Genomic DNA, 24,361 nt, shown 5'->3' with positions numbered 1-24,361 from the left:
ACTGTGATATTATTTATCTCTGTTATGTTTGTTTATTTTGTGCAATAATTGTGTAAAACTAATTAATAAACTAAGTCATTAAGTCATTTCAACTGATGAATGTATTACATATTAATTACAATCCAAATGAATGATTTAAGTTAACTATAATAATGATTTTTATTTTAAAATGATAAGATGGATTCTTAAGATGGCTGTCAGAATAAAATATATCAAAATATAACTTATACAATCATTTGAAATCATTCTTTTACAAACATGAATACAAACAAGCATAAGACAAAAAAGTACATTCCACTAAGGCAAAGCAGGCACTTAAATGAAAACAGGAACATTCATGGTATAAAACATTGTTCAATAGAAGCTCAAAGTGTTCTAGGGTTAAAACTGGGTCGAACTTAACCTGCTACGCACAACGCCTCCAAATTTGGGGGCTCTCTGGCTCAGAGGGGGTAGCATATACCGTCGAAAAAATGTACATATCGAGAGCTAAAAAAACCCACGTATACATGTTATATACCAGATTAAACGGCAACACTATCATGTAAGTCAGTTTTTACACACTCCAAACACAACTATACACAACTAATATAAGCAACTACAAGATGTACCACAATATCACGTATTTGTCGCCACGAGTCGGCGAGCTATGCACTCCACTTCGATTTTCTATCACAAAGCTAACGGCTACACGGCCGAGCAACACATTGCAGAGCATGAGAACTCAACACAGAAACCAGAGATATCTTCAGAATTTCTCTCCGTGAAACCAGTACAGTGCCGTGAGCAAACAAACGCCAGAACAACAAACCGCTTATCCAAAAAAAAATCCAAGCAGGACCTTACCTTTACGAAGAATCACGAAAAGACCAGCATGATTCCCCGTTTGTCTGCTAAACACTGCTCCTATGCATGTCCTGTGTCTCTTTCCTCTGTTTCCTGGTGAAAGGGGGGTCAACCAAACTTGTGGGACCCGGGGGGAGGGGGTCAGACTTTTGGCGAATGGAATTTTAGGCTCGGGGTGCATGGCGTTTTTTTGATTTTTACTGGCTAAAGACTCTGTCAATCAACACCAGGCTTCTACTTCCGCATTGCTGAGACTCTTGACGTGTCTAAAAAGGTGTCATTTTCTAAAATGTACCAATCATAGGCTGGCTGAGCTTCCAATACACACATGAAGACTGGAGCTCAGACGAGAATCATCCATGGTTTACAGCCTTAGAGAGGATTCTGGCTCTCAAAATGATGCCAACCTGCTGTATTTGGATAGATTGAACACTATTAGTGTTAAAACAAGTGAAATATATACAGTCCCTGACAAAAGTCTTGTCGCTTGGGTACAAGTTGACCTTAAGTGCCCCTCAAATATATTTGTAATACATTTTTTTTACAAGAAATGGCTAATTTCAATCCCAACAGCTTTTGAAATAATGTTTTGGTGCCAAACGAAACTGCTGAAAAGCATTCTAACGTTCACAGCTTGGTAAAGCCCACTGAGTCAGTTTTTGCAAAGACAAAAGTCTTGTCGCCTTGTCATATGATGCACCCAATCCTAGATTACAGTCTCACCTGTGATCAATAATTGATCAATCAATTAGTGGGTGTGTATAAAAAGAACCCCAGCACACCAGACCTTCAAATCAACTGCAACTTGACCTCTGACAACATGCCTAAGATTCACCCTGAGACCAAAGCGTTGATTATCAAGAGGCTGAAGACCAGATCCACTGCTGAGGTGGCTGACACCTTCAATGTGTCTCAGCGTCAAGTACAAAGAATAAGAAAAAGAATTGAAGAGACTGGAGATGTTTTGGACAAGCCCAGGTCCGGCAGACCCCACAAAAAAAAACTGCTCGGGAGGACAGTTTGTTGGCTTGAAAATCCAAGGCCAGCCCCTTTTTCACTGCAGCAGAGCTCCACCAGGCCTGGTCACCTCAAGTCCCTGTGTCAACCAGGACAGTTTGTAGGATTCTGTCTCGAAATGGCCTCCATGGTCGAATCAGTGCCCAGAAACCATCACTAAACAAAAGGCAATTCCAAGGCCCATAGCCTGCTAAAAGGATGGACGCTGGAAAAGTGGCAGAAGGTGGATTTCTCAGATGAATCTTCGGTTGAATTACATCACAGCCGCCGCAAATATTGCAGGAGACCTACTGGAGCCCACATGGATCTGAGATTCACCCAGAAAACAGTTAAGTTTGGTGGTGGAAAAATCATGGTCTGGGGTTACATCCAGTATGGGGGTGTGCGAGAGATTTGCAGGGTGGAAGGCAATATCAATAGCCCAAAATATCAAGACGTATTAGCTACCTCTTACATTCCCAACCATAAAAGGGGTAAAATTTTGCAGCAGGATCGCATACTTCCATCTCTACATCAAAGTTCCTCAAGGCGAAGAAGATCATGGTGCTCCAGGACTGGCCAGCCCAGTCACCAGACATGAACATCATTGAGCATGTCTGGGGTAGAATGAAAGAGGAAGCATGGAAGACGAAACCAAAGCATCTTGATGAACTCTGGGAGGCATGTAAGACTGCTTTCTTTGCTATTCCTGATGACTTCATCAATATATTGTATGAATCATTGTCGAACCGCATGGATTCAGTCCTTCAAGCTCATGGAAGTCATACAAGATATTAAATATGGATCTCACAGCACCACTACTTAATTCACTGATGTTATGAAACATATTTTTGTATTTGAAGTAAATTATTTGTTCAATTTTCACATTACTCTCTGTAGGTGACAAAACTTTTGTCTTGCCAAAATCTGACCTTTCTGTGTTCATTAAATGATCAATCTTTCTTCAGTGAAGCAAATATATTTTAGTATATTAAACATAATTTGGGAGGGTTTTAGCTTTCATATGAGCCATTTCTGAAACCAATGGATTAATTAAAAGTCAGGTTATAAGCTGTTGTTTCTACGAAATGGATAAGTGACAAGACTTTTGTCAGGGACTGTAGTTATATAGTATATAAATTAGAATAGAACAGCTGCAACAGCTGGTTCCAAAATGTGAATTTGGCTTGACCTCGCGTGACCTCTCCATAATTAAACCTCTATATCTTTGGCTTGCTTCACTTTATCAAAGCCACATCTTTTTTGTGAGACTACTGACATGTTGTGCTATGATTTTTCAGGCTTTCAGCTGCATTATTTCAAATAAATAATATGAATAAAAGTGCTTTTCTTTCAGGGGAACCTGAACATTTTCAATTTGAGCTGTGTGCCATCTTCATTTTGTATTAACCAGTAACATATACACTGATATTTACACATCTGACCAAATCTCACAAGTGTTACCATTATTATAACATACAAATTATTCAAATAGACCTTGTAGTTAAGAGATTTACACTCCCTTTAGTATGGGTATGCAATTTTAGAGCAGAGGCCTAAAAATAGGGCTCGTGTTTAAGAGGTTTTAAGGGAGCCCTGAATCTTATTCCACCAATGAGAAGCATAGCAGGAGAAAGCAGGGTTTCCACGGTAATGCATTCCTGTTAAAGAGATTAGTAAACCATATTTCTAAGTCTTAAAAGCGATGATGTTCTTCAGGATGGCTTTGCAAATACAGTACAGTGTGGTTCTCTTCGGGTGCTAAGTGAACAAAAGGAGGGAAGTCATACAGGTCGAGGATATCGACTCTCTTTTCAAGCTTGATGTCACGGTTAGGAGGGGTACAAGAGGAGCGCCTCCCTTTTCTGCTATGAAGGACCAGGGCTAGTGGTGAGATGGAGAACAGCTTAAGGTCTAGCCCCAAGCTTGACCCAGGAGGGAGGAGGGACAGCACCAGCTGCAGGACAAGGAGTGGTAGCATCAGACTCTCGAGCATAGGTTGTTGAGCATAGATATTCTCTGTTCCAACTCTGCAATTTTACCAGTAAGTTAGACGCAGCTGGCACAGCCAGATGGAGAGGGCAGTGAGGTCATAGATGAGGTGGCTGGGAAAAGAAATAAAAGACTGGAGGCCAGTACAAAAGCTATATGTGCATAACCATAGGTTAGCAACCGTCTCATGGAGGGTAGCAGCCACTGACAGGAAGGGCTCACTTCAACGCTAACCGCTGTGGGGGTGTGGTCGGCCAATAAGTGCAAACAAAAGCCAGACACAGAGAAAATTAACAGAAGCTGTACTTCAGATCAGACCCCAATGTGAAATGGAGCGCTCAGCTGTGGCACCTGTGGAAGGAAAATGTATCAACGTATAGTCATATCAAAACCTGATATAGGTTTTTGCTGCTGTCAGATGTTATTCAAATCACCAAGGCAAAGTGTGTGTGCCCTTTTAGTAGCCTTAACCTGGTAACCTTAAATACGTAGGTAAAGAAAAGTTCACTCTTTGTAGAGCTGTCAGACAACAATTAGTGCAGTGTCCACTCATGACGGGTATCGACAATATCAGGAAATAAGTACACAGAAGGCTGTGATATATGGCAACCATATGGCAGCCTTTTCTCATGTACAAATCATCACTAAATGTTATATAAGAATGTTTCGCTGTTCCATTGGGATTAGGCTGGTAAGCACAGAGGCCCAGAGGCCTGTGTGTGAGAGCAGGATATCCAAGGGGTGGGAATCAGAGAATGATGGTTAGGAGACTGCTGATGAATCAAACCCCGGTGGTGCATGTCTTTTCATGTCTATTTAGGAGCCTAGAGACAGGGAGACAGGAACCTGGGGAGGGTCTCTAGGGACCGATAAGTTACCAGACCCGGGACAGAGTGAGAGTATAAAATGATGTACATTTCTATTGTGAAGTTAGTTGATCCTGGAACAACTCTGCTTTGCTGGTTTGCTTGTAATCTGTGTGATGCAAATAAACCTACGTGAAGTGAAGAAAATCCAATCTCTCTTGTGTTCTGTGGGTGTTTGTTACTGAGTACCTGACAGCGAGATCCTGTGGTGTCTCACCATTCATCAGATAGCTAAAAGTTATTAAGTCAGCAGTTAGGTATTAAGTTTTATTAATAAGTTAAATAATCAACGAAGCTGAGATCCTAGTCAGAATCGACAGTTGAAAGGCGGTCGCTGTATTTTTTAGCCAGAGTTAAAGTGGTAGGATGTAGCACCTAGAACCCCTTTAAAAAGCATCACTTAAATAATAACACTAAAACAAAGTAAGACTTAAAATAGTAGTAGAATTATATTCAGAGACACAGGGTCGCCATCTTCCCCTCGTGCTTCAGTGCTGGGTCTTAATGATTGGTCATTGTTTAAAACAAACACCTTAGACACTGCGTAAAAATACTTTTGGAATGACTCGACCGTACCTTCCTTTTCCAAACCAGTTGCTGATGCAGGTCACTACACTGGGCCAGCCAGTGGTTTGGACCAAGCCGTTGGCCACCTAAAATCACAAGAGGATGAATGAGGACAGTGAAGTATTAGAAACATCGCTAAACAAATGATTAGTGTGAGCCTGTGTAAATGCATGGGTATATAATAGGGGTGGGGGAAAAAAATTCTTAGATGCATTGCAATTCTCTCTTGAACGATTATGACTCTATGCAGAAAACTCAATAATTGGAAACTTAAAACTGAATTGTCAACGTTATGATTGCCTGTAACAATTCTGTGACACCGGGCTGTCCATTCCATACGGCTGCCCCTGAACGCAACAGACATAATACATGTGCATCTTGTTTACGTTCTACACTAGGCTAAATACTAGCAGAGTTTTGGTGAATATGGATACAATCCGACTGGCAACTCCTAGCTTAAAAGCTAGGAGTTGCATTTCACTTCTTCTTCTCTCCGACCCTAACCCTAACCCACTGAGGAGCAGGTAGGATACAAGTAAAATGCTATGCGTGACATCCGTGGCCACAGAATCGTGTGTCACAGTAACCGTGCCTTTAATAACTGAATAGTTTTTATGTATAGTCACATGTTCCAGAAAGTGCTATTTTTGTACGAGAGCTGAATGCACATTGCCTAGAACAGAGGGATTTGGTTGAAGGTCTATATTATTTATTTGTGAATAAGGGCAGCTTGTTATGTCACAAGACTCAAAGCATACTGAATCCTGTGTTTTTACTACAAGGATGTTGCTATCTCTTTGCAATGCTGTTTGGGTGCGACCGTGGCTCACTGGGTTAAGAGGGTTGTCTGGTAACCGCAGGGTCAACGGTTCGATCTTTGGCTGGGATGTGTCATGTGTCGAAGTGTCCCTGAGCAAGACACTGAACCAAATGTAGAGACAAATTTCCCCATTAATGGGATAAATATAGTCTTACAAATTAAATGTAACACTCCAGTATACACAGCTCTTCTATTTGTTACTAATATTGAATTAAAAAAAGATAATGGAAGTAAATTCATCTGTTTTTTAATTAAGAATCATTACAAATATGCTGTGTTTAAAAAAATAGCAGATCGTCACAGTGAGAAAAAATAAATCCCATGTAGAAACACTTTTATACATCCAGATGAATCAATAATCGTTTAATAATCGAATCGTAGCCCTCTGAATCAGAGTCGAATCGTGGGGTGCCTAGAGATTCCCACCCTAGGTATATAAACCTGTGATTAAGTATGTTTACATGTCTCTCTTTGTGTGACGACATCCATCTGTGATACTCTCTGTATTTGGAGTGGCAGAATGGGTTATTCATTCATCTTCTTCTGGGGCTAAAAACACCTAAGTCTGTTCCTCCAAACTCGGGGCGTGCCGACCGCCATCTACTGTAGGTAACACAGCTCTATCCCTGTAGTCCTCAGGGCCAAAAGTGTTTTTTCAGGATTTACTGCTGAAATATTGTGTCTCACCTGGACAAATATGTAGAAGCCCAGATTGTGAATGTTGTAGACATAACCCAGTCCAAACAGGCAGGTGCACAGGCCGCTGGTCAGCATGCCCACGGTTAGGTACAGTCGAATGGGCACTCGCTCTCCAATGATGCCGCTGCATGGGCACACAGTGGTGGCATTATATTAATCACCAACTTGTTCTCATCAATAAGGTTGCTGAATGTCTCCCTACATGCGAGCTTTGTGCCTTCACCAGGGACAATATGTTTGAGTTCTGTTTGTTTGTCTGTTAGGTAGCAGGATATCTCAAACATTGCATTAAAACCACAGGACAAGTGATTAGTTCACAGGGATGATCCAGGTCCAGCAACTGTATAAAGTATCTGGAATGAAACAAACTGGCACTTGCTTGACAGGATTGCAGAAAACTGTGTAATAGACTAACTGGTTTAGCCTGGAGGGAGAGGGGGATAAATCTGGGTGCTGGGAGTCTTTCAGGGCTTTAAACACCTTTAAGATCTTGCCTTCATTCGTCAAAATGTTGTATTGATAACTAAAATAAAGATAAACTGTTGATTAGCTTTTAATGTAGGATACAGCTGGTATTAACCTGTGGATCTGGATATGTTATCTGGATAGTTCGGCTGGGCTTGCTTAAGCTAGCAGGAAGAGTTGGGTTTTTTCTCTTCAGAATGTGGCCATGCTGTATGGAATGCATGTGCACATGGCTGAGTTCAGATCACAATGTAAGCCTGACCACTTCCAAATGTGGTCTTGCTGATCCAATGCATGCCGCTGCCAATGCATTCATCATGCATTTACATGTGTTTTCCTAACATACCCAGATACAGATTGCATTTTAGTTTTAAAGACATTTAGCTTTATATAAAGAGGTTGAATGCCTTTCCCTATTAATGTGTATCTTTAGACAGATTTTCACTACCACGACCTCTGACATAATGACTTTGTAGATTATTGTATATATATCCTTTTCTTACATTCAGAAAGTTTGGTAAATGTATTCTTCACCTATGAATAAAACTGTCCTCCTCTTCTTGTCATCTTACCTGAGGTACATTCCCACCGCATAGGCACAGAGGAAGGAGTAGTCCATGGCTCCCAGCAGCTGTTTGTAGTTCCTTTTATCTGAGAATAGAAAGAAGAGTTGTATAGTTAGGGACAGTAAATCAGATTTAGTTTATCCTCAGCTGTGTTCATTGGTCTTGATGCAACCATGTTCTTCCATGAGCAAAGCTGAAGAAAACATACTGGAAAAGCAGCAGTGCACTGCTACATGCTCTGTACATTCTATTTTTATTATTATGTAAACAATTCTATTTCCACATTTTTAGCCAACTTGTGGGTGCTAAAGGGACAACAGTCCAATGGCAGAACAGTTTCATGTTGACTGACTAATACTTAGATAGGGGTAGGCAACCTGGTGGCACACAGTAGGTAAACCAATGGCACACTAGCAATAAGTGTACTAAAGTGCCCTCTCATCCGCATGCCAAATGTCCTCTTTTACAGTCATTGGCACTTGAGTGGCCTGTTATTTACAATGGTTTGATAGATTTTGTTTCCACCCGCATTCCACAAAGACCCAGCCTACTCTGAGATTTTAAATTTAATTAAATTTAAATTTTCTTGCACAGTCATAATTGAACTCAATGGTAACCTTAATGTTGATATATAAACCGATTAACAAGAACATTTCATATGGCACTTCATATAAAAAAAGGTTGCCGACCACTGCACTAAGAGTACACCGAAACTCTGTCATTCTTTGAAACCCCCAAAATCCAAAAATGTCAGGAGTCAAGCAGATACGAACCAAAAGGCTTCCAGCTACAATCTGTGCCTGTGTGGAGAGATGGCAGTGAGGGCTGCTGGCTGCTGCTGGAGGACGCAATGGTGGCTAGCTCATTGACTGATGAGCAGTTCTTATGGAGCTCACTCTGTCAATACAAAACAATGAGAGCAGCAATCAGATAGAGAGAAAACACCTTGCAGAACAGGCACACAGTGTACATATTCCATTCAACCCCATGTTCTTTGTCCATACTAATTTTACTTCATACATGAAATTAAACGAATGGTATATGTGAGAATATATTGATATAATAAGTCACTAATTAGCATCTAACTATGTAAACAGACAGACACACACACAGACAGACAGACAGAGAGACAGAGAGTGAGAGAGTGAGAGTGAGAGTGAGAGACAGAGTGAGTGAGAGACAGAGAGTGAGAGACACAGAGAGACTGAGAGAGACAGAGAGTGAGAGTGAGTGAGAGAGAGTGAGAGACAGAGTGAGTGAGAGACACAGAGAGACTGAGAGTGAGAGACAGAGTGAGTGAGAGACAGAGAGTGAGAGACACAGAGAGACTGAGAGAGACAGAGAGTGAGAGTGAGTGAGAGAGAGTGAGAGACAGAGTGAGTGAGAGACAGAGAGAGTGAGAGACACAGAGAGAGTGAGAGAGATAGAGAGTGAGAGTGAGTGAGAGAGAGTGAGAGACAGAGTGAGTGAGAGAGAGAGTGAGTGAGAGACAGAGAGAGTGAGAGACAGAGAGAGTGAGAGACACAGAGAGACTGAGAGTGAGAGACAGAGTGAGTGAGAGACAGAGAGTGAGAGACACAGAGAGACTGAGAGAGACAGAGAGTGAGAGTGAGTGAGAGAGAGTGAGAGACAGAGTGAGTGAGAGACAGAGAGAGTGAGAGACACAGAGAGAGTGAGAGAGATAGAGAGTGAGAGTGAGAGTGAGAGTGAGAGACATAGCAAATGAAAAACATCAGGAACCAAACAACCCAGCCTTACCCATTATGTCATATCACCATAACCCCTAATTAGCCTATTTTGAGGCCTCTGCTCGAAAATGTCATACCCATACTGAAAAGAGCTTTTCTCTCTAACTACAAGGTCTATTTGAATAAAAAAGTGAGCTTTGTTAAGATGTGTACATATCAGTGTATATGCTACTGGTTAATGCTGAATGAAGATAACACACAGAAAAAATTGAAAATGTTCAGATTTGCCTGGGAAAAAAAGTACTTCTATTGTTGATTTGTATTTGAAATAATGCAGCAGTAAGCCTAAAAAAATCCACAATCATAGTACAACATGTCAGTAGTCTCTACATACTGTTTTTATTTTGATAAAGTGAAAGCACAATAGAAAAATAGAGGCTTTTGTACGGAAAGTTCGGCCGAGATCAGGCCAAATTCTCATTTTGGATGCAGCTGCTCCAGGTCTCCCATGCTAATTTTATATACTATATAACTATATATTTCACTTGTTTTATCACTAAAACAATAGTTCAATATATCTAATACAGCAGTTTGGCATCATTTTGAGAGCCTGGGCTTTCTATAAACCTGTAGAACATCGGTCACCCTCGTCTGAGTTCCAGTCTTATAGACTTCCTTTGAATGTTGCACAGCCTATGATTGGGCGATTTGCACATGCGATACGTCTAAGGATGCGGAAATGAGTGTAGGATGCAGTGAAATGATTAATTCGGTGATTGGCAGAGTTTTAAGCCACTAAAAATCCAATCTGGTGAGGCGGACCTTCGAGGCTCAGAAAATGATTCGTCAAACTGAAAAGACTACCCCTTCCTCATACAAGCATGTAGAAATTCAGTTATTTCAGAGAACGGCAGACATAGGGTACATCCCAAGTCTCTTAATTGTAATTTCCTTGCTCCTCGATCCTCGCTCGAACCGGAAGTTGTTCTGCGCCGCCATATTGACGGCCGTCCCAAAGCTCTTATTTAGCTCTGAGGAGCAAGGATCGAGGAGGGAGGAGGGAGGAGGGATCTCCGAGGAGCCATGAGCGAGGACCCACGAGAACAGACTCCCAGGAAGTGTTTTAACAGCCGACACGCCCCCTCATTGTTCATCAGTTATGTGATTGGACGCTGCAGCCGATCGGACTGACTGAGTTTAACACCAGAGTGAAGACAGATCAGATTAAACTCTAGTTTATATTTGATTAGTTTTCGGATTCACCGTCTGGTTTAAATAAATGTTAATTGTAGACTGAACAACAAAAGGACCACAAACAACTTTCTTCATTTATTCGAAAGTTTTGTCTTTTCATGATCTGATATTTCCCTCAATAACTTTTATTATGGAAACAATTAAAGTCAGAGAGATCTTTTTAAATCATTTATCATAATTTCATTCAGTCACGTGAGGCTGTTCATTCAGCCTCACGAGTGTTTGATGAGTTTTATCATTTAAGAGAAACAATAATCATTAATTAATTTCAAAACGTACAGACTCAAATAAATACATAAATAAGACGAACGCATTCCGCCGGTATAAATCGGTCCAGCGCTTATAAACAGAACACAGACACAGTTTGTTAACAGGCTACAGAGAGACAACACCTCTACAGTCATGATCCCTATGTGTCTATATTAGTTATTAGTATTATTAGTTACTATTATTAAGTAAAGTGATCATTTGAACAGACACAAACTTCTCAAAAGTCTCTCCAGCTGTTAAAGCCGACTGACAGCTGATCCAGATGTGATCAGCTGTGATCAGCGGCCGCCGTTACAAAGTTACATTTTACACGTACACAGAAACACCAACAAATGCATGTAGAGCATAATTAGGCCCATTGATAATTAACATTCAAAAGAGAGCACTCACATGTTTTAACCACCTTAAATCCAGCCCAAGACCCCCTCCACTCCAATGCCCTCCAAACCCAAAAGCTGAGCCCAGAAAAGAGTCCTCTATGTCAGTTGGTGCCGAAGCTAACTGCCCCCTGTCACACACCATGTGACCAGAGACGACACACTCTACCTCTGAGTCAAAACAGACAGGAATACCACCACGGGAGCAAAGCAATGTACTGCTGTGGACGGGGCATCAGCAAAACCTATTATAGACACCTAAAAGAAATCAGTATTAGTTGAGGAGTACGCTGTGTTTAGAATATTTTCACTGCTTCAACTTGCCGTCAGACAGCCTGACTAGGAACTACAAAACGATATTAAGGGTAATACCGACGGGTAACGCGCTGATGGATGAATTCCTCATACAACCACACTTTAAAAAAAAAAACTATCCCCTTAATGCGCCAAAATTGCTGTGCTTGCACTGGTCATAAAAATAGAGCCGGTAAACACACAACGTTGACACTCACAGGTCCATTTGCTAGAATGGAAATTCTCTTCAGCTCTCTGCTTGAGGCGCAGGTTACTATTGTGTCATTGCTGAAGCTGGTAGGATAACTGATCTTGCACAAGGATGCTCTGGTATGTGTTGCCACAGTTCCTCATACTTCACAATGCTATTAAACACAGGAGGCTAATTCCCCGTACTAAGCTTAAGTCTAGCCTTCAAATAAGATCATCATCAATGGCAGTCTCATTTGAATTTAGTGTTCAGTTTTAGACTGGGGATGTATCAGTGTCAGGGAAACTGGCTCAGGGAGTGTTACTTTTTGTGGGGATGCAGATGCATGTCATGTTTATCCAATAGGGACAAATACATATTCGAATATACGAAATGAGAATTGCACAACAATTTTCCAATGCAATGTATCACAGCATGTTTAGCTACTGTTAATTTCCAATGCCTGTCCCTCGAGGGGCCTTTGATGCCAGGCATGTGAAATATTGAGTATACAATAACAATGAGCATTTGTTACCTTGACGATGCTAATGGGTTTCCTGGAGAGGTGGAAGCTGGTGTAGAGCAGGAAGGTGAGGAGGAAAGTGAGAGCTCTGTACCTGCAGAGAGGAAACACAAGAGGGCAGCAGTGAGAGCTGAAGGACCAGAGAACAAATCCAAACACCCCCTCTGACCCTCTGACGGAAAGCAGCATGTCCTATGTCAGTTTGAGGTGAGGGGGTGACAGGACACAGCTCACGCTTGTATTTTTTACAGGCTTGCGTTATCTCCTTCATTGCCAACAATACAGTCTAAAACCACAGCAGTCAGAGAAAAAAGATGGTATTTAGGGATATTTGTGTAACATGACCAGATAGTAGTAGGTGTGGGAGATAGACCATCTATATCATGGTATTTGGTGTTTGTTTTTGCAGTGACGGTATTTCTTCATAGTATTAGAAAATGAAAAGGGATATTACTTAATCTCGTTCTATTGGCAATGAAAGGGAACATAAGAAATATTTAAAAAACGTATGTGTTTTTTGGCTCCAAATAAGAATGAAAATGAGTTCTAGAGCTACATGTGCAGTGCTTTCAGCCATTTCTTGGTTTCCAAACAAAGCAGCCTGGGCTCCATCACTATGGCTCACATTTTGGACTTCTTTTATGTCCAAAGAACATCTCAGCTACTTGGCAAAAGGGTAAAAAATTGTGTCAAGCCCCGCCTGGCATACTGTGTATAACCTTTTTGTTTTGGTATCAGTTAAAGTTGGGGGTATCAGCACTGTAGCACTTGTTTTAAAGTCACAAATATCACCCGGCAAACAAACACATAGCTAACGTTAACATAAGCTAACTCTAGCTAGAGTTAGCCAGCTGTCATATTACTAATATATCAAACTAACAGATTGGTCATTTCTTCTCTGACAAAAACAGTAAACTGTAACATCGACACTGCAAGTCAATTCCAAGTCCTTTTAAAAAAAGAATTGGCTTTGATAGAGTGAAGTATGCCTGAGAAATCAATGCCGGTGTACAGGTCAGCTGAGGTCAGCCAACGTCAATTCTGATTTTGAAAGCAGCCGATATAGTTGTTTTATTGTACTTTCAAATACTATCTAACTTTATATTTCACTTCTTTTATCACTAATAGTGTTCAATCTATCTAATACAGAAGTTTGGCATCATTTTGAGAGCCTGGGCTATATGAAAACTTGTAAAATATGGCTCATTTTCATCAGAATTTCAGTTTTACGTGATGTATTTGAACCTAACACAGCCTGTGATTGGCCGATTTGCGCAATTCCCACAGATCTGAACCCGAAAGACTCTGGGCAGTGCAGTAATTCATTCTTTGAGTTGTTTACAGAATTTTAAGCCAATAAAATAATCGAAAACTGTGATCTGCCCCCATGGGTCAAACCCATTGGCCAAAACTGAAATTATTACTCATTCGTCATAGAAGCTCGTCAGAGACTCAGTTTTTTCCACAGAACGATCAGAGAGACATGGCGAAATGGCGGCACGGATTAATTTTTTTTGGGGATTTTCATCCAGGAAACATCTAAAAGGTACGGACAGTTTCAATGTTTATGATGGGCTGAGTTGATATCTGTGGCAGATCAATAGTAACTTTAAAATGGTTTAAAGTAGAATAATTTGGAGGCAATAGTTCGATGCAGTTTGTTGTGCTCGTGCTCCTGGATATGAAGTGTGTGTGAAAGTGCCGTAGATCGCGGCTGGGATTGATAACGGAGAACATTGCTCGCCTTCTCCTGGCGAGAAATAGGTGAAATTGTGGTAGTACTTGCAGTACCTTGAAGTACTTTGTGTATATATATGTTTTTGAGTGATTAAAATAGGTTACATGGTCCATTTGATCAGAATCTCTTCGTCATGTACGTTTTTGAAATATTTTAAAATATCATTTCATTTGTTCTCAAAAGTGATTTGTACTACATGTGTACACTCTTCGCCCCCCCTCAAATCCCCCATTTGGGGCACTCTCGGGTTCACAGTATCTGCTGTCATGTTACCAAAGTAGAGTAACATACAAAGACTTAGGTATATCAGAATTTTGACTAACCATATGGACATTTCCCCAGAACTGTACAATTTCCGGACATAACCAAAACATGGGTGTGGTCTACATTTACTGCCCCACATTTCCTCCAACATGGTTGGACAATAAACAGACATTTGCTTGTAATTTGGGGGATAATAAAGAATCTGATTACATTGATTACATAGTCCCTTTTTACCGCACGTGTAACACTCGACATCAGCCAGGTCCATTTTCTTCCCTCTTCCTCTTCCTCGGGACCTCGTTGCCCCGCTAGTCTTCATCACGTTGTCTTCTTCAGCATTCACGTCACTTTTCCCATATTTTTCAGTACTCTCGTAACTTCGCAGTTTTGTTTTAAACTCGCCGAACGTTACAGTGTCACTTGTCTGAGTGATGTACACGATGAATGGCTTGTATGAATCAGGTAGTCCTTTTACTACCATAGCCATCTGAAGCCCATCACTAATATGCTCCTCTGCTCTTCTCAATGACGTGAATATAGTCTCTGCTCGAATAATATAGTCTGTGACCGTTTCATTGCTGGCCTTATGGAGCGCGGAAAGTTCACAATACAAACTCACAACGCGGGGTTTGTCCTTTCCGGCATAGTGCTCGCGAAGAATATTCAGTGCTTTTCTTCCGACACGTTTCGCGTCCCTCATTACCAATGACAAGCTCTTGTTGTCCAGACATTGCACTAGTTCTGCATATGCCTCACCGTTCTTTTCCTCGTCATCCGCGAGAGCTTCTTCGTCATCCTCAGCGATCTCCGGGTCTTCCGAGATAACTTCTCTGAGACGACGTAACTCCATGTGCGTGAGGAACCTTGTTTCCCAGAGCTCGTAATTTTTCTCATCACCGTCGAATAAAAGTCTGAACCACCTTTGGCCTGATTGACTGGGCCCATAACCTGTAGCGTTAGACATTCCTGCAGCTATCTTCGTTATTACAGTCACCAAAGTGGTTAGCTAGTAGCTCCTAGTAGCTAGCACTCACGGGAGAAAAAGAACAGACGACCATCGTCTCTTTGGTCTGGGAACTCACACAGAGTATACCGGGCAGGAGTTCCAGTCTTTACTTAGGAGTAACTTGATAAGGCATGAGAAGAGTGCACCCTACTCACCTCATCAGAATGGAACTGCCGAAAGAGGTTGGAGAACCTTATTCGAGATGTCTCGATGCATGCTATTGGAGAGTAACCTCCCAAAGCAATTATGGACATATGCTGTACAGACAGCAGCTCAAATCCGCAACAGGTGCTACAGTAAGCGGCTAGAGCAGACACCTTACCGTGTTTTCACAGGAAAAACACCTAACCTATCTAACATGAAGATATTTGGTTCTGAATGATACGTATATCAGCAGGATAAGAAAAAGCTGGATTCTAGATGCAAAAAGGGGATCCTTGTAGGCTATGACAAATATAGTCCAGCATATAATGTGTATTATCCCGAGACAGGAAAAGTCCTCAAACATAGGCTGGTGAAATTCCTCACAAAAGGTAGCGCAGATAGCCAGACTCAGACAGATTGTGACATGGGGGAAGATATTGAGAAAAGAGGTACACCACCGAAGATAGTCAACCAGGGTCAGGGACAGCCTAAGGAGGGTAAAGAGTCAAATGTTGAGGAGACTGCTGAGGCAGGTCCGACCCAGACAGATAGTACCCAGAGAGAAGAGGGAGAAAAGAGATACCCTATGAGACAAAGAAAGGCTCCAGAATATTTAAAGTAGTATCAGTGTAAAGCTGAGTGTAATAATGATGAAAGTGAAAATATAGATTATTTCTACAGAGTAGTTTATGATGTACCTAAAACACTTAAAGAGGCAATGGACTCAAAGAAGTCAAAAATGTGGGCTGACGCGATGAAAGAGGAGATGAACTCTTTGACAGAGAATAATACTTTCACTCTGACCCCACTGCCAAGAGGCAAACAAGCAGTGGGAGGTCGCTGGGTGTATGCAGTGAAAGAGAGGCCAGATGGATCTGAAACTTGTAAAGCCAGATATGTCGCAAAGGGGTATAGTCAAGTGGAAGGGATTGATTATAAAGAGACTTTTTCACCGACAGCCAACATGACCTCTGTACGAGCATTAATGCAGGTGGCTGTACAGGAGGATCTTACCCTACACCAAATGGATGTGAAGACTGTCTCCATGCTCCAATAGACTGTGAGGTATATATGGAGCAACCGGAAGGTTTTGAGATCAAGTCAAAAACAGGGGAACACTTAGTGTGTAAACTCAACAAGTCATTGTATGGTTTAAAACAGTCTGGGCGGAACTGGAACATGTTACTGCATGATCACTTTACAGAGAATGGTTTTGTGCACAATGATGCTGATCATTGTGTACAGCAGAAGATCTGAGAACAAGAAAGTGATTCTGTTAGTGTGGGTAGATGACTTAATCATAGCAACGAGTAACAACACCTTACTCAGTGATGTAAAAGAAATGTTGAAGAGAAGGTTTAAGATGAACGATATGGGTCCACTTAAACACTTCCTGGGTATCGATTTCAGACAAAGTGAGGGAGAGATCAAAATGACTCAAAAGAGACACATAGAGAAAATATTAGTGAAATTTGGAATGTCCGAATGCAAACCGAGATCCACCCCATGTGAGCAAAAGTTAAACTTTGACAGTGAGGGTGAAGTTATTGATTCGACAGGATATAGAGATAGTAGGTAGCTTGATATACATTATGACATGTACCAGACATGACCTGAGCTGGGTTGTGAGTAAACTATCTCAGTATCTAGCAGAACCAAAGCAACAGCATTGGGCTACAGCAAAACACATACTGAGGTACTTAAAGGGTACGATAGATCAAGAACTACACTACCAGAAATGTGAGAAAAGCCTCCTACAGCTGGAAGGATATAGTGATGCTGATTGGGCAGCTGATAAGGATGATAGGAGGAGCACAAGTGGATACTGTTTCAGCTTAACTGAGAATGGTCCAGTTATATCGTGGAAGAGTAGGAAACAGCCAACAGTGGCGTTGTCCACCTGCGAAGCAGAGTATATGGCACTTGCAGCCACGACTCAAGAGAGTATGTACCTTGTACAACTACTTAGAGGAATAGATAGTGGTAACCAGCATGTTACTTACTCTTGCTCTTGCTACTTGCTCATGTTACTTGCTCTCTCTACTTGCCGGAGCCACGGCGTCGGCCATCAGACCGCTGGAGCTTGTCCAGAAAGCTGCAGCTCGTCTGGTGTTCGAGCGCCCCAAGTTCTCCCACACAACTTCCCTTCTCCGTTCTCTACACTGGCTACCTGTAAGAGCTCGCATCCAGTTTAAGACTCTGGTGCTAGCCTACAGGGCAGTGAAAGGTACAGCTCCTTCCTATCTCCAGGCCATGGTTAAGCCCTACACCCCCGCCCGACCACTTCGCTCTGCTGCATCAGGGCGACTGGTTCCCCGTCGCTCAGAGGTCCCTGCGGCCGATCTACCCGGTCACGGCTGTTTTCTGTCCTGGTCCCACAGTGGTGGAATGAACTTCCCACTGACGTTAGGACAGCGGAGTCGCTGCCCATCTTTCGGCGCAGGCTGAAAACTCACCTCTTCAAGAAGTACTACCCTGAGCCTTCCACTTAGCACTTATTTTATTCGTATTAGCTTATTGCACTTATTGTAATCGTATTAGCTCGTTGCACTTATTGTATTGCGGATTTGCTCGTTGCACTTATTGTATGTTTGTTTCTGTACTGTACGTTTGCCCTGGTTTATGCTCTAGATACTTGTTTAGCAAAGGAGATGCACTTATGACTTCTGGTGACTAGTAGTTCTCTTGAATACCGATGTTGAATACACTTCTTGTAAGTCGCTTTGGATAAAAGCGTCTGCTAAATGACTGTAATGTAATGTAATGTACCAGTCAAGATCTATGAGGACAACCAGGGGGCGATAGCTTTATCTAAGAACCCAGTATGCAGACAGAGAAGCAAACACATAGATATAAAGTATCACTTTATACGGTCTGCACACGCAGAAGGGAAAATATCTATAGAATACTGTCCTACTGCAAACATGGTAGCTGATGTTCTTACCAAGCCAGTGACAAAGAATAAGTTTGAGAGTTTCAAGGGGTATTTGTTTGGTGAGTAATGTGAACTGACAGATGTTTTGAAGTTTTCAGAACACTGCCAGTATGCAAAATGTTTTATTTTGAAGTTGTGTATTTTTGGTTTTTATTTACCAACATAGAGAGCTATACACATGTCTTTGAGTGGGAGTGTTGAGCATATTCCTATGTGAGTAGCAAAGCCATGTTGAGTGGCCTATGCCTGCGTGCACTGAGGTGCTGTTGTGCGCATGCGCAGAATAAAACTGTCAGAGTGTGAGTTCCCAGACCAAAGAGACGATGGTCGTCTGTTCTTTTTCTCCCGTGAGTGCTAGCTACTAGGAGCTACTAGCTAACCACTTTGGTGACTGTAATAACGAAGATAGCTGCAGGAATGTCTAACGCTACACATTCTTTCAACAATATTCTCTCCAAGTACGCGAGGATGCTGTGTCCTCCAAATGTACGACCGTTCATCCCATTAAGCTTCACTTTTCTGTAGAGCTTGGGCATGGCTGTGTCTGTGAAAAAACGCCTACTGGCCTTCCTTGTTAAAAAAAATCCAAATAAGTCCAGACGTCTGATTCAAACGCAGACGGCGCATTTCTGATTTCTTTCTCCGATGTCTCATCTTTGTTTTGACCAACTTCCTACCAATCACGTTGACCCGGGACCTCTGCTGACCTCACCAGAAAATAACTCAGCACCATCTAGTGGACTGAAAGAGCAATTGATTTTATTTTTATAGTACCAAAAAGGTTATAGTTTATATAATAAAAGATCGATACTTGGCTTCCGTGTATCGATACAATATCGCCACGCAAAATATCGCGATGCTATGGTGTATCGATTTTTTTCCCCACCCCTAATATGTGTGAGCTGTTTTTAAAGATTTACTGACAACCAAAGACCGTTTAGGAACGTCAAAAAGAGAGACAGACTAACACATTGGTGGTTTTGCAGTTTTCATAAGACATGTTAACAATAAGAAAGATATACAATAACAGTCGTATCCTTTAATTTAGATGAATCTGATGATTCTTATACGCCTTATGTAACTTCCTGCAATGCAACAACTGGTATGACTTGTTGCAGTTGACGTCAAAGCGTGAACAACCCCACGTCTGCTGAACACTACTATGCCAACTAATGTTTTAAAAGGCAGCCGAAAGCCCTCAGTAGAATGTAGTATTTCCTGTTCTCAGGACTCTGTTATGCACCATCCTCAGTGACAAACGTCATGGGAATGCATTACCTGACATTACTGCTCAGCCCACATGGACAAAAAGGTTTGTATGTGCTGATTGATACACTAAAATGTCCATATTGCACAGAAATATCTGAATAAATGATATCTTGATTAACTGTGACATCTTGTTGAAATAGTCTTGGATGGGGAAAAATTCAACAAGTCAAATTGAAATAAGCACATATGCACATCCAAATTCAAATAAACTGATTGCCAACGACTAAAACAGCTGGCAAACAATTAACACTTTTACATTAGCTTTGATGGTAAATTGTCAGAAACACAAACTCAGAGGAAAATTCAGAGGAAAGTCTAACTACGTAAAAGACTATGTAAAGAGACTACACCCACTTAAACACACACAACCGGGTTCAGACTCACCACTGGTCCCTGTCGAAGGACACCAGCAGGCGGATCCCAGGAGGAACAGTGGCCATGTTTGGGCACGGATATTGACAATGACAGTGACGGGCAGCTGGTGTGGCCTCACGCTGAGGAGGCTGATGGGGTACACGCAAACATGGTGGCGCCGCCTTGGCTCATCTCCATTTCAGAGGAAGCTGCTTGCAGATCGGCAACATGAGGATACACGGTTGAAACCGTGAGCACTGGAGCTGGAAGGACAGCACAAATCAGGAGTCTGAGAAGATGACAAGAGAGGGAGAGGGGTGAGAGAGAGGGAAGAAGAAAAGGAAACGATAAGAGAGGGTATAGCTGAAGAGATAAAGAAGGAGACTGGGAAATATCAATTTTCTGGTCTTCCGACCACTCAAAGCTCTTTAACACTACATGTTATCATTCATACACTGATGACAGAGCTACCATGCAAGGTGCCACCTGCCCATCAGAACTATCTAACATTTACACCTATGTATACACCGCAGGCTGTTGGGAGTGCAGTTTTCATATACTTTCCCTTGCCAAATTTGACAAGGCGGTTGGATTAATAACTGCATTTCATTTGAGTCAAGGCCTCGTCTATACCCCCGTTGCTCCGTGCCTTTTCCCCTTACATGAACGCAGCAAATCACGACTGGTCTCAAGTCCGCTGGGCACACCACACGATGTTTGCTGGGACTGACGGGGGCATCTGGAACTTCAGACGTGAACAGCGACCGACGCGAGTGTAGGGACGATGGTTATGTTCTCTCATAATCCTCGTGTATAACATATGGCGAACATGAAACAATTAAAACAAACACATCCAGAACCTCCAGTCTTCAATAATGTATCGACACAGTCGACAGAGACACGGCCGATCAACAGAGGAAGCTACAATACCTTTCCCCTCATGCGTGAAACAATACCGTGGTTACATCGCAAGCGAGACGACAGCTAGCGGGTCACATCGCGGCTAGATCAAACGTTCAATCGCTGACCTTCGGTCCGTCTCGTGACGTTACCCGATCACAATGAGCCACAAACACTCCATTCCTGCTGCTGAGCTTACCGCGAAGGGAAAGTCGACGGTTTCGTCTTTGTTTGTGCCTTCAGTTGAGCGACATGTCCTCCACTTCCTTGTTGTGTGAAAGCTAGCCCACTGTCACCTCAAAGCCATTCACACACACAGAGCACGCACACAGCTGGGCTGGTCGCGGCGCACGCTCCTCTCTGCTGCTCTGACGTCACTCCCGGCTCCTGCTGCCTCAGATGGTTGTTTGATGTTTGACCAGAGCCTCTCACTGTGGGCCACAGTCAAACATCACACTACTATCACACTACGATCATAGTAGTATGTCAGTAGTATGATAGTAGTGCCATAGTAGTATGTCAGTAGTATGATAGTAATGTAATAGTAGTATGATAGTAGTGCCATAGTAGTATGACAGTAGTATGATAGTAATGTGACAGTAGTATGATAGTAGTGTGATAGTAGTGTGATAGTAGTGTGATCACACTACTATCACACTACTATCATACTACTATCACTCTACTGGTATACTACTATCACACTACTATCACTCTCCTGGGCCTTCACTGCTGTCCTGGAGCTGAAACACAGCTGAGGCTATTATTTGTTTCGTGTAAAAATGAAGCTCAACGCCTACAAATACACTAACTGCAGAGTGCAGATACATGAATACGCCGAGAGTGCGTCTCCTCTCCTCTCTGCTCTGACTGCAGCTGGGACTGCTGCGCGAGGCTGCTGTGAGAGTACCCGCCTATAAGTGCTTTGGGGCGGCTCACGGCAGCACCCGTGAGGGTTTGGAAAGTCGCCAGATTTAGCAAGAAAGTCGCCACGTTGGCAACACTGGCACTGGCTAAATATGTCCCCAGCGCAACATTGGACGTAACAATAGTACCTATCACATATAAAACCAAACAAAAATCCAGCTTTTGACAAAAAAAGTTGTACAAATAATAATATATAAACAAGCATCTTAAAGCTACTGCAGATGTACAAACAAAAGCAGTTAACTTACCAGAACTGATGTTCACTATTTAAAGACAAAGTCCTCCTTTCTTTGTTAATAAAGAGTTTAATCTCACGGTTGTTCAGTATATCCGTGCGTTTTAGTTCCAGAAAGAAGTCCTTCTCGATTCTTAGACGCCAGTGAAGACAGTCGAGCCTCCACCGTTGTATTTCTTGAATAGGTTTTAGTGCGTTTGAGGCTGAAAATGTCCGCTCCACAGAGGCAGCAGATATTGGGATTGTCACCGCCCAACATGTCACGCTAGCCCACTGACCAATCACGTATGGCTAGGCCAGCTAGCAGGCTCTGGCACATCAAAGAATACGCCTAACATGTCAAACTAAAGATCTGATTGGTTGAAGACGATGACAATCAACAATATCGTCCCCATTCACTTAAACTGCAAAGTCTATCCAGCAGGCCTGGGGCCTCTCTTCTTAGAGACATAGAGTTGAAATGTGATTGGATAAAAGCTCTACTTAAAACAAGCTGCACTGGAAGAAGAGCAACTGAGGAAGACAGTAGCTGTGCAATGAGAAAATAAGCTAATGAGGAAAAATAATTGTAATACTTGCAGTGTATTTATGAAAAATTATGAAATTATAAAATAGCTTTAACTTTGTGATTCTGTCTAGTCCAGCAAAGAAGGCCTTGCTGGCCCTGATGGCCCACCACTGCTCTACTGGTACTACTATATTCATTATGTAATTTAATGGCTTCGTACTAGTTTTTTACCACACACTTAGTTGCTTACAGTCTTCTTGTACAGATCATTACTGCGTACCAAGTAATAACGCAAATGTACACTTAAGTTCTAACAATAGGCCTGAATGATTAACACATTTTACATACCCCCAGATACTTATGTTATAAAAGCTCCAATACCCAGACAAAGGGGTCTGTGCCTCAGTGGAAGAGCAGGGTCATCCTTCAATCAGAGGATTGGTGGCTTGATCCCCGGCTCCGGCAAGACACTTAACCCCAAATTGCTCCCTCAGGCTGTGCCTTTGTTTTATGAATAGTAGTTAGTCCTGATGGGCAGGTGACACCTTGCTTGGTAGCCCTGTCATCAGTGTATGAATGGGTGTGAATGAGTGAATGATGACATGTAGTGTTAAAGAGCTTTGAGTGGACGGAAGCCTAGAAAAGAGATATACAAGTAAATTCCATTACCATTTACAAAGTTTAACTTCTCTGTTCGAGGTCCTTAAATGAGGCAGATAATCTACAGTAGCTTTCACTTTCTGCTTTTGGAGGACAAATTCTTCTATTGCTGGAGATAATTTCACATAGTGTACAAATGTAAGTTTTAACAATTTTGTTCTTCATGCTCTGTTTTATTTGATATTGCACTGGAAGCTCACCACAAACATTGGACATACTGAAGAACCTTGGAAAGACTGACTTGGGTACATCTGAAGTCACTATACTCTACTGATGTTAGATCATCAGCTAAGGGATGTGATCTTAGTCAAAACCTTCTAATGAGGCTGGTTTTCCCGTCTCTGCACACTGATCATGTACATGTATAATTATTGGGGGTGTGCCTATCCTTGTGGAGCTGCTGTTGCCATAAATTGAGCTCATGCACTGTATGTATGCATGTAAGCTATAGCTATAATAGCATGTCAAGTATTAACAGCCACGGCAAGGAGAGGTATCTTAGCTTGTAAAGCCCCATCAAATTACAGAAATTGATGAACTAAACGTGGCATGCGGAAGAGTACATGTATTCATCTTGAACGGGGCCATGCTCAGTACATCATATAAAGGGTGACGAGGTCTAGGTATTTTTTATTGCAGCTACTATGCCTAGTGCAGGAATATTTGTAGGCCTACTATCTATTTGTTTATTTATTTTTAACATTTTAAGCGTTTATTTAATACATATTTTGAACATTTACTTTAAAAGAATAATTGAATTAATTTGTGTTTGGCATTTGGGCTGAATGTAGCGTGTCCTCAGTGTGTTTTTGTTTCTTTGTAAAATGGGGTAGATAACTCTGGTCCAAACGCCAACATGGTAGGTGGTGGTAATGCACCTTAACGCTGGTTGCCGCCCGCCATCGAACTGCAAAAGAAGAAGAAGAAGAAGAAGAAGAAGAAGAAGAAGAAGAAGAAGAAGAAGAAGAAACCGCTGCCCCTGGGAACGTCATCAGTCCGCGCCGTATCGTG

At 42.0% G+C, this 24,361-nt stretch overlaps 1 protein-coding gene across 6 annotated transcripts in view; it reads right to left on the bottom strand.

Moving 5' to 3' along the window:
- The window catches only part of slc37a1 (solute carrier family 37 member 1), a 43,590-nt gene extending 22,216 nt beyond the window's left edge, over positions 1 to 21,374 (bottom strand). For 4 of the 6 annotated variants that reach the window (XM_079170058.1, XM_079170062.1, XM_079170061.1 and 1 more), the window contains exons 1-7: positions 21,223 to 21,374; positions 20,154 to 20,412; positions 12,426 to 12,507; positions 8,591 to 8,714; positions 7,824 to 7,902; positions 6,775 to 6,910; positions 5,277 to 5,353 (exon numbers count right to left, since the gene is read on the bottom strand). In XM_079170058.1, coding sequence (XP_079026184.1) covers positions 5,277 to 5,353; positions 6,775 to 6,910; positions 7,824 to 7,902; positions 8,591 to 8,714; positions 12,426 to 12,507; positions 20,154 to 20,209 — 554 coding nt within the window. In that variant the 5' untranslated portion in view covers positions 20,210 to 20,412; positions 21,223 to 21,374. Of the gene's footprint in view, positions 1 to 5,276; positions 5,354 to 6,774; positions 6,911 to 7,823; positions 7,903 to 8,590; positions 8,715 to 12,425; positions 12,508 to 20,153; positions 20,413 to 20,785; positions 21,197 to 21,222 lie in introns of those variants that run through there. The other 2 variants (XM_079170059.1, XM_079170060.1) reach the window with 2 other exon arrangements.
- Positions 21,375 to 24,361: the final 2,987 nt, after the last annotated feature.

Source organism: Pholis gunnellus, assembly GCF_910591455.1.
Source record: "Pholis gunnellus genome assembly, chromosome: 12".
NCBI classification, from domain to species: Eukaryota; Metazoa; Chordata; class Actinopteri; order Perciformes; family Pholidae; genus Pholis; species Pholis gunnellus.
This window is presented reverse-complemented; position numbering and strand designations above follow the sequence as displayed.